The sequence below is a fragment of the Enoplosus armatus genome, chromosome 13, assembly GCF_043641665.1.
Source record: "Enoplosus armatus isolate fEnoArm2 chromosome 13, fEnoArm2.hap1, whole genome shotgun sequence".
In the NCBI taxonomy this organism is placed as follows: domain Eukaryota; kingdom Metazoa; phylum Chordata; class Actinopteri; order Centrarchiformes; family Enoplosidae; genus Enoplosus; species Enoplosus armatus.
This window is the reverse complement of record NC_092192.1, coordinates 19,957,596-19,977,076: the sequence shown is the minus strand read 5'-3', so window position 1 is coordinate 19,977,076 and position 19,481 is coordinate 19,957,596. Positions and strand designations below refer to the sequence as shown.

The following is a 19,481-nucleotide window of genomic DNA, read 5'->3' as shown; positions in this document are numbered from 1 at the left end:
TAGCCTTTCAATATTTAGCTACCAGTAAAGGGTCTTCTGATTGAGTTTTCCCTAAGAAATCTTACCTTAAGTACAGTCTGGTTTTTAATAGGGAATTAAATTATTATCAGGCTACAGCAATACAGCAGTATAAAATTGTGTGTACAGCTGCAGAGGTAGAAATCTAAACTGTGACAAAATCTGACCAAACCTCTCTTTGGTAGGCAACTGTACTTGATGTTTACCTATGGTCATGAATAACTGATAACTCAAACATTTAGCTAATGGCATTAGCTGATCAGGGAAATGTTTAATTTAGATTCCAATGACCTGTGTTCTGCATTCTAATGACGAGTATTAATGTCTGCTTTACTTTAGCGGCCATAGAGGTTAGAAGATTCATAATTTGTGGCCGCCTAATTTGAATTTTTAAATGTCAAGAGTAGTTTTGTCAACTAAATTGGACCTACTTGCCAGACACAGCCACAATTTACCCATGATTGGTGGCCAGTGTTCATTTCGAGGCTTACTAATGATATAATGTGGCTCAACTGTCAACAATTTGCCCTAGTTGAGTCCTAATCAGCAAACACAAACCACAGTTCCAGGAATTGCTCAACGAAATGGGAACACCTTTTATCAATGACAGGACACACCCTCCCGCCAGCCCTGCCCCACCCACATTCTTTCACTAGTGCGTAAACCCGGTTCCCTCTCAATGACATTGCGATAAAATACCTTACAGAACAAGTGTTACTACCAGTTACGAGGAAAGAACTGAAAACTGCCTACACCACTACTTCATGTTTTTTTTATTCCTGTGGAGGGTCACATCATACATTAACATCACTGCAGCCTCTTATCGCTGCCACTGTCCAGTACAGAAGCCTTGTTTACTAAGGCAACATTTATTCAAACACCAGACAAGGGGAAAGAGCCCGCAGAGAGAACATAATTTAGACACAGAATAAATCTGCTTTAATTAATAACTAGCAACAGTTTGCTCTATCAGAACACTGTAAAAACTGCCATCTTCCTTGAAATGGACTTGCTAAACAGATTCAAACCAAGACAGTGTGAATTAACTGTTTGACTCTCTTTAAATCATCTCTCTAATCTCTGTAAACCAGACTGAGGTATGTCTACGTGTTAAGCAGAACATGAGGGTTATCCTCTATTATTACACAATAGTTTTCTAGAGAGATTTACTTGCTCTCTCTCTCACCCTCTCTCTCTCCCATCTGCCATCTATTCTGGGATCAGCAGGAAGCCCTTTCATTCACAATGAAAAGCATTCGTAAAACAGGAAAGCGCGGCACGGCCTAATCACAATGAATATGGTACGTGTGTGCCTTGGAGTAAAGAACAACAAACACAGACAGATGTTGTACTGCTGGAAGACGGACCACGCCACAGTTTGGTCTGCCAGACTGATTTGCTATGGAAACCTCATAGTAAAACACTGCTGTGGGCTAACACTGCTGTGACATCAATGAGCAGGAATTTGGGTGAAAGCAGGTCAAACAAGTAGAGCTACAACCAATGTGGAAAATCATTTAGTGCCCTTGCCTGGGTGTTGCTGCTTTTAGCTTAGCTGTTAGCATAAGCTTTGATGGGCAGATGCAAGCCCAAAATCTTTGAATCCACCAATGGCTAATTTAAAACAGGGTAGCGATATGAAAGACTGGACTGCAATTTAAGGGAGTGAGAAGAAGAGCGCCACTGTACGCTCTAGCATGACGATCAACAAACTAATCTGGTGAGTGTGCTCAGAAGAAGGCAAAACATCTAATGCCATGTGTATATGGCATTAGATGGCCATGTATCTAATGCCATATACACCATGTATGTATAGCCAGTGCAATAGCAGCAACAAATTGCCAGCAAGAGGCATAGTGACTCACCATTACACAATGTATTACTATCATTAGTATCTTGACAAACCATTAACTCCACCTCTCTACCTCACTCCATTCTAATCACTTTCAGAACTGCGTCTTCAATGACATGACATTATAGCAGGGCATGTCCCACATTTGTGTCTCTGCGAGGCAATATTTTTTGCACCAGAGAAAGCTAAATTGTCATGCAAATACATAACACAATGTGAGCCTCACTGAAACCTCCAGCCACCTAGGTGTCCTGGAATATTATCAAGACAGTATCAGGAAATGAGTGCAATTCATTGCTAACTCATTGGGTGTTTTATTGAAGATTTACTGCCGTTATATCAATCAGTCACGTTAGCATGATAATCTACTACCGCTAGCAGGAATGAGTTGACATACAGTATGCCACAACTACTGATAAAGACTGTCCTCGTTGACACTTTTGTACAACATGTTATTAAAGGCTACATAATGAAATTCAAAAAGTCCATGAGAGATAAAATCAGTTGCTGTAACACAGCACCACTGTTGAATATGGCAGTGGAAACAATACTCTTCACATTCTTCTTTGCCACCAGAAAAAGTAAAGTGGCCAAGCATGCAAACAATAACACAACCCCCCTTTATATTTCATAGATGGACTAAGTGTAATAAACATTCACTCTGAGGTCCACAGCAGGAGCTTGGATCACAGGGCAGGACCCTCTGCAATCATCAGCTCCACTCAGTGTGATCAAGTGCACTGTAGAGAAGAACCAAAACACACCAGCTTAAGTCTGAGCAAATCCCATCCTTTCATCAGGAAAGGAGAACTAATGGGAAAATGAGGTAATGAACAGACCCACATGGAGTTCACTCACATATAAAGTGGAGGCTAGGGATCATCTTGGTTTATACTGGCAAATACTGTATAATCTTGATTTCATTACAGCACCACCATGTTTCTTACTAAACAAATGATATTTTTAGTACCTGTCCTCATTTAATACTATACAATGTTTCCTGGTGTCTGAAACAATGTAAGGGAATTGCAACAAATAACTATTGAAAGCATTAACTTTGGCATAAAATCATTTGAATATCTTTGTATTTTTCTTTACCATGTGGACCCTTGAAAGCTGAAATATCAGGCATACATTTGATACGGGTTCCTAAATTATTCTCTTGCCCAATACAAATAACTGATGCATCATGCAGCCCTAGTGAGGATGTTTTCTTGCACATTTGCTGAGCCATAGTTGACAGTCATCTAGTTCAGAGGACTGTGGGCTCTCTCGTAAGGAAGCTAAGTCAAATTGAGTAAAGCCATAAAAAGCCAAAAATTGAGCTGATGGTTGCTAGTGAATCTCACAGAGATAAGGAACCAGCCAGCAGATTTGAACTATTCCCAACGACCCCAATGTAGGCCCATCTGTTGATTTAACCTGTATGCTCTTCCTTCAAAGGAAAGCAGCATCTTGCTCAGCACAAAAAAACCCTGTGTATGTCCCGTACATGTAAAGTTCAAGGCAGGGCAGGGAAGGATGTGCTATGTAATGTGCTGAGGCTTGCAGCACTTCATGGCAGTGCTCCACAACAGGAAACCAGGGACCCATTGTCTACCAGGACTGAAACAACAGGCCTGCCCAGTGCTGCCTCCTCCACTACCATGTGACACTGGTGGGGGACATGTGACCAGCCCAGGGGTGAGGAGCAAGAGGGCTGCCTTTACTGTTAGATAAAGAGAAAAAAGAGGTGGGGTGGGGGGGGGGGGGGGGGTGCATGCATTTCTGGAACCAGTCCATCTCCACTCCAGGCCAGTTCTGCTGAGGTGGTTTTGGGACTGCAGTTTCCTTTTTCTCCCAAATGCACGCTTTATCTTACATTTAGACAGTGCTGCAGAATGTCAAGTGTTCTGTATCCTCACCAGCCTGTCACGGGATATCAGCTGGTCAGTTACTAGCACAGTTCAAAGTGCAACATGCAAACCTTGTAAGGTGATATTTAAAGAGCTTGCCACAATAAACTACTGCCCTCCCCACCTTCCAAAACATTGTATCTGCAGAAATGTGTGAGTAAAATGTTTTAACTGGAATAACAGCCAAAATGTCTAAAATAAGAAAAAAGTGAATTTCTTGTGAATGTATGATTCCACTATTGCTAGGTGTTCTGGGGAGACTCTTGCCTCCAAAATATCAACTACATATTACACATGTAACTAAAATGTTCTTGGTGGGTGTTTTGTAATTGGTTTTGCCTGGAGAGTTAACTGATAACATGTTTTGTAAGCATAACAGATTACTGTGTATACTTAGAAAACATCCATGTATGCAGAGAAAGTAAATTAACAGTAACAGGTCATTATGGACTTGCATCTGAAATGCTATGCTGAAGTAACACACTATTTAATAAGCTTAAGCTTTTGCTTTTCCCTCAACAAATCATCATCTGTGCCGGAGAGGAAACCTGGCTTGTCAAACCCTGCTTACTAAACACTATTTGCAAGGGAAGCCTTTGTCAACAAAGAGTGGGCACCTTGTTGTCATAAACAGGATCCAAGAGCCATTTTCAGCCAACTCCCAGGTAGGGATGGGTATCGAGGATCTGTCTTAAATTGATACTGGTTGCTGACTGGTCAGAACTGCAACACTGATAAGCTCCTGGGTAGTAGGTGCTGCTATGGGTATTTGAACGTCAGTCATTCATTTAACATTACATATTTTCAGTTTGTTGGGATAAGTGTACAAAGTGGAGTACATGAAAAACTGAGTGCATATACTATGTGTGAGAAAAGATGTGAGGTAAGTTACAGGTATTTTACTTTACACTTGTGCAATTAAAGTTCTTTAACTGGAGTCTACACTACATTATATAAATGGTTGATATATAAAAATGCAAGCCATGCAAGTTGACCGGATGACAGGGGTGGGGTGGGGGGGAGCACAGACCAAAGTAAATGCTTGCTTTTAAGCTGTCGTAGCCAATGTACAGCTGGAGACTTGGTGCAAATGAGTGATTTACTTGAAACAAATTGTACAAAACAATCATAATATCAGCTCTAATTGTCCCAAGATAACACTGAGGCCTGCAAAAATCTAAATTGTAAAAAATATTAATCTATCTGTTATGAATCTATCACATCGGTCAATTTGAGGTAGTTCTCAAAGTAATGTTTTTTGTTGAAGCATGAGTTTAAAAATCCAGTTAGGAAGAAGTGATGACATGTTGAAAAATGATTACATACATCGTTTTTATGTACAGCATACATCAAAATCACAGCAATCAATCTGGTTCACTTACAGTGTAAGTGGTAAAGCAGATATATTTGGTTGAAAACAAAAATCTGGACCTGCTTTGCTGAGCCTGCATGCTGTGATAGCTGTGTGAACAATCAGGAGAGCATGCAGAACCATGAGCTGATGTCAGGTTGGTGTCTCCAGGATCATGTGACTCTACTGTACCAATAAGCTAGGAGAACTTCCTTCCTGCTTCATGGGTGCTCTTGAGGGGAGCCATGCCAGCATCTTATAGTACCTGACAAGCTGATAGCCAACAAGATGAATGGACAGACTCCTCAGCAAAAACCAATGAGAAATGAGCCAATATAACAAAAGAAAACACGTTTGTAATTATTTAGGTGAATTGTTCCTGATATAGATTTTCGTCCAGCTCTAATATTCTGCATGATCTGCTGAAGTGATGGACGCTGTGAAACATGTATGAAACAGCATATGCAGGCCATGCATTAGTGATAGGTGCTGGAGATCCCATGGGAGTTGATTAGTCACACAAAATGACCTTGTGACGTGCCGATGACACAAACCAGTCACAGTCTGGCAGTTTGTGTCACTGAGAACTACAGTGTGGTACAGTAAGTAATCGGAATAAAATACATGTTTTTTATTATTTTGCGAAAAATGTACATAAAAGTAAAACATGTTAACAAAGTATGAAGGTCAACAAGCTACTTGAAGTGAAATTACTGGTTCCTTTTATAGGTTAAATTCGAAAGCCACCAGTATAATTTCACAGCAAAGATGTAGTGTCAGTGCACAATTGCACTTCCCTTGGCTGAAGATAAAATATTAGTTCAATTTTAATGCACAGTACCCGCAGTAATTCTCCATTTATATATTACTCTCTCTTTTCACTCCCACTCCTGCAATCCAGAGGACTTATCAAAGGAGTCAATAATCATCCCATAATAATTTCATTGTAACTGTACGCACAAAAGACCTTTGCATAGCTTTGTGACGCTCAGTCTCCATACAGCCTCTTGGGATAGGCCTACATATTAACTCATCAACTGCTGTCACATAAACTGAGATGGCAATAACACAGAGCGCTGTGCTGCACTGTGACTTTTTGAAGAATTGTTACACATTGTCTTTTGTTTTATCATTATCAACAGCAAACAAAAAAGACAGACAAAATCTGAAGAAAGCATCCACCTGCTTTGAACAAGAACAGTACCTCACTAAACCTCACTATTCTCATAAGATCTGTAAGAAGGGTGGTATTTCGTAGTAGCAGGCCTGGGTTCAAACCCTCACTCTGCTGAGCTGTCACTGAGTAAGATACTGAAAGTCACAATCAACTCCAACGGTACTGACCTCTGACCTCTCAGTGATCAGGATCAGTGTCACAACACTTGTCACTATTACTAAGTGTTGAGCAGAGTCAGAGCCTCTTAGAAATTAAGGAAAACTAGAGCAACTATAAGAACAGTCTGGCTCACATAATAAGGCTGTGAGGCCCAAAGCTTTTTGTGTTCAGACCAGGCTAGAAAACAAAAAAAAAAAGGTGAATAAACAAATGTTTTTCTTGAGGCCTGGAGGTAGGCAGATCACATTTCTCATTTGGGCCTTGACTGAAACACCAAAAGTCCCTATAATTTATTCATTACATCTTGAAAGTCAGAACTGCAGATTGAGTCCATAAGCTTGGAGAGCCATGAATGTTTCCACTTCCTCAACCTGCTCAAATGGCAGTTTTATTGGGGTTGTAGTAAAGGTGTGGCCATTTAAACCAAGAAGTAAGCGCAGTCCAGATAGTAAATAGAGCTGCACAATCAAGGAAAACACCTGTTTGTCTAGTATTTAAAACATGTGTAATACCAGCTTTATTACTGCCATATCAAAGGGAGAGCAGAAAAGAAACGACACAAAAAGAATTCAACAGAAACAGAAACCATTCTCAGTAAACATTTGAGCATCCACCAACTTTGTCAAAGTCATTCAGCATGGGTAGTCGGATAGCTGTCGGACAAGCCAACACACCACATGACCATTTCTACAACCAGCCAACGTGATATCCTCCCGAGGTTGGATAATCACATTCAAAGTTATAGGAAAATACATATTTTACAACATGTCAACGCCACATAAATAAGTGAACGGTTATAGAGAAAATAGTTTCACCTTTCATTTAGCTGTCACGTTACTACGCGATGGCAAGTGACGTACAGAATGTCATTCAACCATGTAGGTACAGATAAGATAATGAAGTACTACTAAATGTATAGTTTTTCTTACAATCGTCCTTATCGCAGTAATGGCAGTGACCATTTGTATAGCAGCAATGTGTACTCCGAGAAAACAAATACTTTTTCTGAGAATATGTTCATGGTCGATATAACATAACGTTATAACATAAGAAAGGTAAGACAACGTTTCTGACTACGACTTAATAGCAATATCTAACGTCTGTACCTTCTGTTTATTTATTGCAGACTTTCGTCATTTATGTCATGAACAAGGGTGGCGAGTGTTAGCAAGGAGGCTAGATGCTAACTAAGATAAACGTCATCCACCCTGCCAAGCTAGTTAGCATAGCTCGCAAAAGCTAACTTAGCTTGTTAGCAATCCTTAACTTGTGTTTGAAAAGTCTCTGGAGCCACTGAGAATCTCGTAGTGATTGCAACTGAAAGACAAACTTTACCTAACAATTTAACCATTCATTCATCCACATACCTGCAGGTGCTCCTGAAAGCGAATAGGCAGGATCTGAGCCATGGCGGTTCCTCTCTCACTCTCCTCCGGTTTCTTCTAATGCTAACAAACTACGGCTTCTTCTCTCAGATCCTAGCCGGACAGCCAGGGAGCCTCTAATCTAAAGTCCAAATGAATTAATTCTAAGCCTTGCGTAAAACGTACTGTCGGTGTGATGGTACTTTTTTATTCGTCCCTAAACTGTTTACTTGCGGGCTTCCCCTGGCTAACGACTGACTGCCACTACACCGACTCCCTGGACCTGCAATGGCGGTGGAGGTTGGTCAGCAGAGAAAACATCCCGGAAATGGAAGTGCACTCAATAAGGCGGATGAATACGCAGTCACACTTTTTAAAAGTGCATTATGGCGTGTATAATTACTATTTCATTGGTAAATTTATAGTGTTTGATGTTCTCTTCGAAATGCAAAACAATGACACAAGACTTCAACATACAAATCTATAAGAACACATGTAAAAGTGGATCTATTTCTTTCTATTCGCCCTTTGATTTTTGCCACATCATTCGTCTTTGTAAATTAACGTCAGTCCTACGTGTTGTACACTTGTTCCTCTCAGCCAATCAGAACACTCTGAACTCAATTCAACTTTTTATTGTACTCAATAACTATCTATTCAACAATAATTGTATTTTAATCATAGTCAGCATGCATCACACTCTCTCTCAGCATATGATAATAAATCACCTTGATTTATAGAGATTATTGGTAAATATTCACAATTTACTTAGGAATGAACTTTCACCTATGCTGATGATCTGGACACACATTGCTGTCAAAATGTCGATTTTTTTCATATGCGCACAAACGTGTGCATCCAGCATGTCTGTGGTAGTGTCTCACAACACATGCATATATTACAACTGCTTTTGTGACATGTTTTCGGTAGATAAGCAGATAGCTTCTTCATACTGACATAGTTGTCCACCAAAGCCAAAGCCTGCAAGCAAAGCAAAATGTGATGAAGTGTTTTTTGCGAACCACATTTTCCTTATGCCGAAACATAACTTTAAATGTAAGAAATAAGCATCTGTTCATGTCATTCTCTCAAGACAATCTGAGAAATGAAAATTATAGGCTATAAAATAATGATCCTCATTTAAGTCTGTAAGCAGGATTTGTGTGTTTTGGTCAGAATCATGCAATATCTGTTGGGTGGAGTGTGGACTCAAGTGATCGTTTCCCTTTTTTACATCCACAATTTCTGTTGGCAGAGGATGTAACCTTATTGCTCAATATAAAACCTAATGCTGGGAAAGCAGACTTTTTAGCAGAGATGTCATTCTGCTGAGCCAGCAATTATGGCCTCTGAAGAAAAGAGTGGTCGCAGGAAAATTAGCACATGGTATTTGTCTCTATAATGGGTGGGGTGACAAGAGAGTAAAACTGCAAACCAGAAAACTATCATTTTTTTAAATATTTCTTCATTGTTTTAATATCTACTGAATAATAACAGTAAATTTAAGTCAATCCTCGTGTTAAAAAGAATTGGTGTGGGAGTGAAAGGACCAGATCAGTGCCAAAAATCTACTCTGAGCAGTGCAGACTGTTAGACACAGGTATTTGAGGATAAATGACTGAATAAAAACACTTTTCTTTTTAATTTATTAGGAGTGTAACATCAGTCTTTAATTGTTGATGGAGAATCTCCAACACCCAACAATACAGAACTCATTCATAACAGCTGCTTTTCCAAGTGAAGAGTGTCTATGTGCATTCAGATAATTTCATTGCAGATCCATTAACAGACAACAAATCAAGCTGAATAAATGATGTGTTAAATGGGGCTAGAAATGATGCTGTTAGTTTGTTGTTGTTACTTTGCAATTTTCTGTGGTGTCATAATAATGAATTGTCGAAAGAGCATCAGCCCAAGAGCATCAGGGTCCTACCAGACAACATCTGGATTGTGATCCATTCAGATGGTGCTTCTGGCCAAAACTACTCAAAAAAAACACAAAAAAAACAGACAGAAACATTTCACAATCAAATGTTATGGGGAAGCGTTGGGGGAGGGGTGTATAATTTACAAAAATGTTCAAGAATTCCAGCATCATAAACCTGCATCACCATATTCAAGGAATCTATAGTGGCAAATATTTCATTTATAACTCACAAATGACATTTACCACTAATGTTTTTACTGCAAACCCTAGCCTGGTACATACATAAATGGAGGATGCTACATCTAAAAACCTTCATGACTGTAACACACGTATCTGTTCTCAACACTAAATGTATGAATAAACCTTTGAATTCTGGACACAAGTGGTAACATTTTAAAGCGAGCAATCATGAATCAATAACCAAATAACTGGCTTTGCACACCAGAGCATCAACTGATGAATTTCAGAGGAGACCAGTCCATGATGAGATGACAGAGGAGTGCATGGAGCATAAACAGCAGTTTCCCCCCCCGAGATTAAATTGTTGGGTTTTGTTTCCCACCTGGGAATAAATCTAATAAACCTGGACCAAACCAACTACGCAATTTGTTTGCTAATCTATATTTTCAGGGGCAGAGGGTGTAGTGGAGGCCGTCCTGAATGGACCATTCACGCTGCTGTTGCCATGGATTCACAGGCCGAGGAAACACAAGACACAGACACTAACAGAGACGCCATGTGTGTCACTATAAAAGACTGGCCTTTGGACTCTGCAAGGATGTCACACATGCCCACTGAGGCTGAGATTAGCCTCAGGCTCCGAGCAAAACGAAGGGAAGCGCTGGTTCTGCAGCATTTGCCTTTGTCTTACCTTATAGACTGTCTAACACAATGTCCCATATCTATTTAATGTATGTCATCTCCTGCAGCTCAAGAGTCAAGTGAGGTCCACAGAAGAGCAGCCGTGCTTGGACTCGAGACATGTGTAACAAATGGGATGATGCTTACAAAAACGTAACTGTCTCCTTTACAGATTTTTGACCGTTAGTATACTCCAGTGCTTTGGCAAGGACTGAGGCACAGATGGGAGCTCCGTGTCTTCCTGTGGCTGGGAGGATCCCATTAGGGATGACTGAGCGGGACTGAAACTTGGATCCAGAACCAGGATTGAAAAGTCCCATAAAAGCCCTATTGGCTCTTCGGTTCTCTCTCTCTTTCCCTCTCCTCTGTCTCTCTATCATTCTCCCTGCTCCACTTTACGAAGGCAGAGGTTAGGGGAACGTCCTCACACAAACATACTGTAAACACACACACACACACACACACACACACACACAGACACACACACACTCTGTTATTTCTCTCTTTTTGTCATTTAGCAGGTTCATGTTCATTTAGTTTATCATTTAGTTCATATACTTTTTGGGAAAGGGACCATGCATAATATTAAACATAAATGTTAAATGTATACATTTAATTGTACCAGAGTTAGCTTAAAGCTAATTTTCAGAATTCTGCACCCTCTTTCATTGCCAGGATACCACCACTATTGTAAACTATTTTGTCTGTCTATGTGCTAAACTGAACCACATGTATGACAAAATGCAAAACAAGGCTTGCAAAAGTCATCTTGAGTCACATATCTTTATTTCATTTTCACAAACCCACTGCATATTGTAGCCTAACCTTTGGACATCAGTGGAGGTGAAGTTACTAATTGACTGTGTGCGGGCCTTTGCACCTTGCAAGCAAGAGGAAGAATAGTTAGTCACGGGTTACGAGTACCAGTCAAAGGAGGGACCGTTTAAGTCAAAGAATTTGGATGCAGGACCTGAATGGTGAACTGCTCAAAGTTTGGACCTGTTGCTGTCTTTTCACTTTGGTTCCATATATATATGAGCCCCAAAAGAGACTCAAAATAAACATACTTTTAGAGCTTGTGATTGACTTACCTTGGCACAAATACTAGAATATGATTGAGCAACAACAAGCACAATGTTCCTTAGCATGTTTAATTAAAATGATATGTACTTTCAATAAAAATGGTAAAACTGTTTCAGTGCAGACATGTTTTTTTTTTTTTTTATCATTTTGTTGCCATCTAGTGGACTGAGGCTTCAATTAAATATTGTTGACTTAAATTAAATACAGTTTTGCATCTATTCCCATGTTCAAATGAGTGATACTATCATAGGAACCGGATGCTTTTGGTGTAGTTGAATTTTTACAGCATTTGTAAGTATGATGATAAACTGCATGTCTAATTCCTGAAAGATAAAAAAAGATATGATAGAATTGATTTAAGAGGCCTTAAATAGAAAATGAATTGTTTGAGAAAAACAGAAGTTCCCTAACAATGAATGTCCATACTTTGTGGTGGTATTAGTACAGTAAGTCATTCTCTAGAGGATTCTGGATACACACTGCCACCTTCTGCAGGCACATAGTACTAGACGCTCAACAGGTGGCACTGCACGTCCAGACATGGCCAGAATCATAATCTGTCTCCCGGCAAGCTTCTCTACTTCTGTGGCTTTGTGACCTAATACATGCATACAGTACTTCCCTAACAGCATCTGAATACTTGCCATACTCGAAAGTGGCAATCTGATGGCCAGTCTGACTGAAGTGTAATCCTGAAGCACGCTCTCCTCTCAAAAACACTTAAAAAGCAACCACGTTATCAGTGATCTAACAACCAAATGTTCCAATCAAAGGTGCATGTTTAGACATCATCCAGAATAACCTGTAATTTGAATAGAAAATTAAAAAAGCTTTCTCTTTCCTTAATTTACACATTGGTTCAGAAAAAGTATTTCTTCATAACCCGAAGAACAGGTACAGGTAAGTGACACATTCTGAATTGACATTTTCTCATATCTACGATAACATTTTATTCAGGGAAATATGATGGCTGACTGTTGAATGCTGACAAAGAGGCATCGCAATCAATTTAGTTAAAACATGCCAAAAAAAACAACAACGTTGAAATGGCAAAACTATGAAGCCATTTAATAAGCTCCTAACTCCAAAACTGTGTCTCTAAGTGTTGTATGGCTCCTTGGAAGCCTTCAAGTGAAACAGATATGACCGTTAATACTGTTTTTATTTCTCATCACCCTCCGTCATCCCTTCTTTTCTATGTATTTCCAGTCAGTCAGTTCTTAGTCATGCTCACCGTGTGCATCAGCTGCATTCCCTATGCTGCAACACCAGCTGAACTATAAATCCCTATTCTGTTATTTTTATTGGAATGTTGGTTTGTTTGTGCAACTTGTCACTGCGCTTTGGCCTTGGCACCGACAGTCAGCTTGGCTCGGATGTGATTCTCATGGGAACAGGCACAGATTTTCCAGAATAACGAGATCCAAGTCATCCATTGAGACAGAACAGCAGGGAACGATCTTGTTGTGTGTTTCGTACTTTCAGTCAACGGTACAATGCAAAGCAGACATACTACACATAGGCGTGTGTGCTCAAAATTTCACACACAAATGAAACATTAAGCCTGGTGTCCCTCAAAGGGAGGAGTCTCTCTGTGGTCAGAATAAACGTTTGGACGCACAGTACTCCCGCTGTGATATCCCTCTGTGTGGTTGACTGATGACCTGATGGGAAAGAGACACAACATGCAACCAAGTACAGGTAACATATTCAAACCTTTCGAAATGTCTTTACCTTTGTTTTCCATTTGTCTCATCCATGATGTTCTTTTTGTCTGTAAATTTTACTGTATTTCTACATTTTTTAAAAAGTATTTTGAATTCTCAATGTATTTCTCATGCCTGTGCCATCTTTGTATTCTACTGTGCTGCATTTAGGATCTAGATTTAGATCTGGATTTAGATCACACAGTGTTCACAACCATTGTCTATATGTCCAATGAAATGTTAAATCGAACACTTGATTTCTAGACCTTGACTTGTTGAACAAGTTCAAACTGTCTGTTTGGATAGTGCTTCCATGTTGTCCAAAATGCTGTTTTCCAAGTGTGATCACCATTCATGACCCAAATTCTCATCTTTTTTAAAAGAAAGCTGATCGTGCCTATTCAACAGGCTCAGTTGAGCTTCAGCAGCTTGTTTTTGTGAGTATTCGGAGGACCACCATGCCCTAGAACATTACAAAGAAGGTTTATGGTGGGGAAAAGCAAACAGTGATCCATTAGCTGCACCGAAGTGCCCGTGGTATATGCTATTCAGGAGAGGGGCTGCTTTTCCACGTATATGTGGTGAGATGGATTTCATCTGGGAGCAGAAAGTCACAGCAGAGTGTTACACAATCCTAACAGTTTGTTTTTTGTTTTACACTGTGTCAGAGAAGCAAGGACTCAGTGTCACTGAGATAACAAACAGATAAGCAGTGGAGAGGACAGTGACAGTTTAGTGTGTAAGCCATTTTCACTCCTCCTCATGGCCCCTATGGTGAGATGAGTAACCATGAGCCAATTATAATTATTTTATTATATTTTCTTTCAACTTTATTTATACAGAGTAGGTTGGTTGAGCATATACATGCTCATTTACAGCAAAGCTTTTTGTAGAATAATAGAAACACAATAAAAAGAGCTGACAGAGTCAGTAAATATAACAAGGTGCAGAGAGGTGTTTTGATTTTTTGGAGGCAGATTATTTCTTGAGACCTCTGCACTAACAACAAAGGCAGGTTTTCCTACATCTTGTGGGAGTTGTGGTTCAAGGCTGCTGGAACATCAACCAATCACTGCAGCGGGTTAATTACAGGCCAGAGTGCCAGAGCAGCAAAGATGAGATATGGCAATTTACCAAGAAGGGATTTGTAGACAAATAAGTGCCTCTGGTTATTACTTCTCTCAGACAGGGAAGGCCAACCAACTTCATCAAATACATTGCAGTGGTGAGTGTTCACCAGTAATGACCCTGAGAGCAGAGTGGTAAATGGAGTCTTGGGGCCTCAGAGTGGAGGCAGCAGCATGTTGACGTCCCCATAATCCAGATCTGAGAGGAAAACTGCTCCAACAATCCTCTTTCTACAGCTCAAAGAAAGCTACTTCTGTTTCTGTCCAAAAAGCCAAGCTTCAGTCACAGTTTATGGTTTTCTATGTGATGTTTCAGTGTAAATTTCTTATGAAGCCAGATGCCAATTTGTATCCTGTGACCCTCAATATTAAACAGTCAGAGTGGAAATACATTTATTACTGTAATCCCAAGTTTTGATTCTTTATTTGTCACATATTCATTAGACATTTTAAGACAACTTTAAGGTTTTTAATGTTCTTTAATCCCCGCCCCTTTTACAGAGGACAAAGACTAAAGATAATCACATAAAGTCAAACCCTGTTTTATGGCGCCTCAGCTGATTGTTAAAGTCAGCAGATATGCCATCCAAGGCTCAAACACCAGTCTTACTGTGCAGCTGATGCCTCACAGTTTAGTAGACAGAACCACGCAGACGTTCACAGAGCTGTAAGTTCAAATGAATATACCATAATGTGAATGGCAGTTATTGATCATGTCCGATTTGTGTTGCTATGTTGAAAAATGTGATCTGGGGTGTGTGGTATCAATGCCGATTGAAAATGAATATGGTAACTATTTCACACATTTTGATAAATATGTACCGGTAAGTGTGAATATTGAATTTCACTACCTGAATTTTATGCTGCCACATCCATTAAATTGATATGATCTCTGCTTTTCAAGGTTCGGTGGAAATCATAGGGTTGACAGAGTAAGTTTGCTTTTCATGTAATTGTTTGCACAAATGGTCATACATTTTGAAATACCCTCATTATTTCACTGTCAGTTCATTGCGATGATCAGGCACGACACAGAACAGAGCTGGACATTTCAAAAATGAAAATGAAAAACAGAATTACAGTGTTTATGTCTCCCCAAGCCACATCACATTGATGTTTAGTACGTACAGCTTGGAAGGAATTTCAGAAACTGTAATCGGCTTGTTGACTTTTGGAACATAATAATCAAAAGACTTTGGTCCCAAGATAAGGCCTGCTATGCACAGATAAATGCAGTAACTATTGTGATGATGACAGGTGAACTTGTGCAATTAATCTGCACTTATAAATGTAATTTCATTGTAATTGATATAATTGATGGACAACGTTTATTGACATTTAGAAAAACAAACATGGCATTTTTGCTGCAAAGTTTAGAGGGTCATAAACGTAAATAGTGCACTTTATGTTTCATTTTGTCTATACCTGCCAAATGTCTCTCATCTCTCCTTTTGCAGGAAATTTACATTTAACCCGAAAGAGGGAATAGACAACCCAGTGATGGTCATCACAGACGACTCAGGTATCTTGCATGCACATTTCTGATTATCTTCTGTGTGTCAGACCATGAGGAGACTCTATGCTCTGAGAAGGTATTACAGCACTTTTCTGTCTCTTCCTGCTCAGACACTGCGTCGACACCCAGCCCACGTCTGTGTGTCCTTAAACGAGAGGAGGGGGAGTCCTACGGCTTCCATCTGCAGGTGGAGAGGGGACGCCAGGGCCACATAATCAGAAATGTAGCGTTAGGAGGGGTGGCGGGGCGCAGTGGACTTCAAGATGGAGACAGGCTTCTGGAAGTCAACAGTTGCTATGTTGATGATGTTCCTCACCCTGAGGTAAGTTGAGCTTCCTGCATTATTAAACTGACATAGGCCTCTCCAATGGACTGATGGGATTCTAACAGGAACTACTGTACTTCCCTTTTTGTGAATCAGGTGGCTAGTAAGATAAAGCTAAGTGGACACCAGTTATGTTTACTAGTTTTGGATGGGGAGGAGTATGAGCAGGCTGTGTCCCGAGGTCAAGACCTCCGAGGTCTGGCCAGAGCGCACAAGGGCGCGGGCTGCAAACCACCCAGACTCTGCTACGTCACCAGGGATCCTGTCTCAGGTCTGGGCATCAACTTCACACCCGTGGAAGGTAACACTGCCCCTGGTCATCACAACGAGGCCAAGGTTTGAGATTAGATGTCTAGCAAGGGGACGTTAGGTTGAAGTCTGTGCAGCGTTATTCAGTTGCTCCTGCTGTTTCTGCTCTGTAGGAGAGAAAGGCCGCTTCTCTGTGAGCCTGGTTACAGGAGGTGCGGCTGAAAAGGCAGGGGTGTGCCAGGGAGATCGCCTGGTGTGGATGAACGGAGCAACAGTGTCCGATCTCACACACTCTGCACTCAGCAGGATGGTACGAAGTCAGTCTGTTTTTATAATGAACATTAAAAAAGGTCACAACTCTTTTGATGTACTTTGTTTTGCTGTCTTTTACTCATAAACTGGTTATTCAACTTATACAAAAGGGGTTTCGAATAATGGATGCAACTGACAAATATAAATTAAAACATACTAAATAAATCTGTAAAAAGCACATGCACACAAACAATAGGTCCATTTACAATTACAAGATTGAAGCAATTATGTCCAGCCTTGTCTAGCTGTAACAAATAATGTTTTGCTGTAGATGAAAAAATGTGGCAATCACATCACCATCCTAGTGATTGACAGAGAGAGTGAGAAGAACTACATGCGGCAGAAGATGCCCATCCTGCCCACCATGGCTGTTGCACACAACCTGCCACACAGAGCCAGTAAACTCCACCTGGTCTCCGGGCCTGAGGGCTTCGGCTTCCTCCTTCGGCTGGAAAAGGCACCATCAGGACGCACATGTGAGAGGACAAAAGGAGCGCATAACTCAAACGCAAGCATTGTAGACTTTATCCTTTGACCAAAAACATCTGTGTATTTTCGAATGATAGCTCATGTTCTGCGTGAGATGGACAGCGGCAGTCCAGCAGAGAGGGCAGGTATGCGGGATGGAGAGCTGCTGCTGGAGGTCAATGGAGAGTCAGTGGAGTCACTGAAGCACGAGGAGATTGTGGACAGAGTGAGACTGAGTGGACAACACGTCTCCCTCACCACCATCACTCCCCAGGGGCTGGAGTTTTACACCCAGGTAGGCATCACCTCCCTGATACATGTCTTTTCCAGAACACAGTTTTTTATATATCCAAATGCTTAGGATGTGGCTCACCTCAACATCTGGTCCAAGCCGAACAAAAAATGAGTTTGCATTTGTATCTTTATAAAGTGAAGAAGAAGAAAGACATTGGAAATCTATTTTGGAAGCCATATCTAAACATAATTCACATCCAGATAAGGGTCAGAGTTTTTTTACGGCCTCTTTCCTTTATTCTGTTTCTGCAGTTGGGTCTATCACCTCTCCTCTTCTGTGAGGATGACGCTGCTGAGAGGGAGAGGGAAAGCAGCATAGCAGCCTCTGCAGCACAGCAGTCAACACAAAAGGAAATGGATGGCTTGTGCAAGCCCAGGCACTGTTCTCTCCAAAAAGGTTCTTTGGGGTATGGCTTTAACCTGGGCTGTGTCCCACAGAGCGCTGGGACCTTCATCAGCCAGGTGGGGACGAAATACTGCTTTGCACTTAGTCAACCTTACCTTGTTACTGAGGCAAAAAGAACAAGAAGGATATTATCATATTTTTGTCAAATGTGCTGGTAGATTTTGCTTTTGTTTTTCCTGTAGGTGGCATTTGGGGGCTCTGGGCAGAGTGCAGGATTACTTGTCGGTGATGTGGTGATGGAAGTCAATGGACAAAATGTGGAGGAGAAATATCTGGAAGATGTGATTATGCTTGTGAAGGAAGGAGGACATTTTCTTTCCTTACTAGTCATGGATAAGACTGCCTACAACAAGTTGAAGCAGATTGACACACCTACCAGAGATATCACTGACAGTGAGGTAAAAAGAAAAACAACTTTTAAAAGACTAAATCTACTATATAAGCTATTTACACATGTATCAATTCATCAGTGACCGCCATCTTATCTTGTTTGTATCTCTGCAGGAGGAAGAAAAGGATGAGACATCATGTTTGTGAGCGACAAAGATACTCACACAATTCTGAAGACATTCCCCCATACCATACGCCTGCTGAAGAGACTTCTGACAGAGCTGGACAAGAAAAACTTGTCTAATATAATAATTATTATATTGGCCAGGAGTGTCTTAATCTAATCCCAGTGTTTCGCAGAGGAATCCAAAAGATGAAACTAGATAAAATAAACTAAATGAAACTGTAACAGTGTCAGTTGTACAAATCAAAAAGATATATTGTAATATGTATTTGAAAATGTCTTTTGGTTCAGTGTTATACACCTAGAGATGTAGAACATTTAGTCTTAAAATTCTGATAAAATACAGAATAAATAAAACCCACAGTTTAAAGGACCATAAGCTCTATAAACCAAATTTCTTATTGTACTGAGATGAATGGAACCCAGTGGCTGCGTGTAAGCAGAAACACATTTGGAAATTTGATCTGCAAAAAGGATCAGCAGAAATGTAAAGTCCTCATGATAAATGTGGAAAAACACTGGAACGGCCCTTTAATGTATAAAAAGTGTTAATTGTATTGTTTTGGGTGGGAGTGGAGGGTTTTAAGTATTATGTATAAAACATCACGTTTATTGAGAATGTAGCTGAAATCCCCATCTTAAGTATAGTCTCTGTGTGTTGTTACTTTCATCAGTTTGCCAGTTATGTGCCCTGGAAAGGTATACTTGAACCAGAATAGATCTCATACATTTCCTTAAAACTATATCTCATGTCTTCTTAGTGAATAGCCAACGTTTAAACCTGGACAACTATCAACCACTATGATATTATAATATACTGTAAAATAAAATGTTTGTCAATCATACACAAGTGTATTATATATACTTTTTTCCCTAT

The 19,481-nt window shown here is 40.2% G+C and overlaps 2 protein-coding genes across 2 annotated transcripts in view; one reads left to right on the top strand and one right to left on the bottom strand.

The window, feature by feature from the left end:
• The window catches only part of cltca (clathrin, heavy chain a (Hc)), a 33,310-nt gene extending 25,218 nt beyond the window's left edge, over positions 1 to 8,092 (bottom strand). Inside the window, exon 1 of the mRNA XM_070918065.1 lies at positions 7,820 to 8,092. Coding sequence (XP_070774166.1) covers positions 7,820 to 7,861 — 42 coding nt within the window. The 5' untranslated portion in view covers positions 7,862 to 8,092. The remainder of the gene's footprint in view (positions 1 to 7,819) is intronic.
• Positions 8,093 to 13,354: 5,262 nt separating this feature from the next.
• nherf4b (NHERF family PDZ scaffold protein 4b) lies at positions 13,355 to 18,627 on the top strand. Its single transcript, XM_070917706.1, has 11 exons — positions 13,355 to 13,388; positions 15,425 to 15,452; positions 15,978 to 16,042; positions 16,147 to 16,358; positions 16,458 to 16,662; positions 16,784 to 16,920; positions 17,194 to 17,398; positions 17,489 to 17,685; positions 17,937 to 18,146; positions 18,273 to 18,488; positions 18,595 to 18,627. Exons 1-11 carry the CDS (start codon positions 13,355 to 13,357, stop codon positions 18,625 to 18,627), a joined length of 1,542 nt encoding a protein of 513 aa, XP_070773807.1.
• The last annotated feature ends 854 nt before the right edge of the window (positions 18,628 to 19,481 follow it).

Coding starts and splice junctions, on each gene's coding strand:
- nherf4b (XM_070917706.1), top strand. CDS start 13,355: ATGGGAAAGAGACACAACATGCAACCAAGTACAG. Junction 15,453..15,977: donor GAAATCATAGGGTTGACAGA/GTAAGTTTGCTT, acceptor CTCCTTTTGCAG/GAAATTTACATTTAACCCGA. Junction 17,399..17,488: donor GGCACCATCAGGACGCACAT/GTGAGAGGACAA, acceptor TTCGAATGATAG/CTCATGTTCTGCGTGAGATG.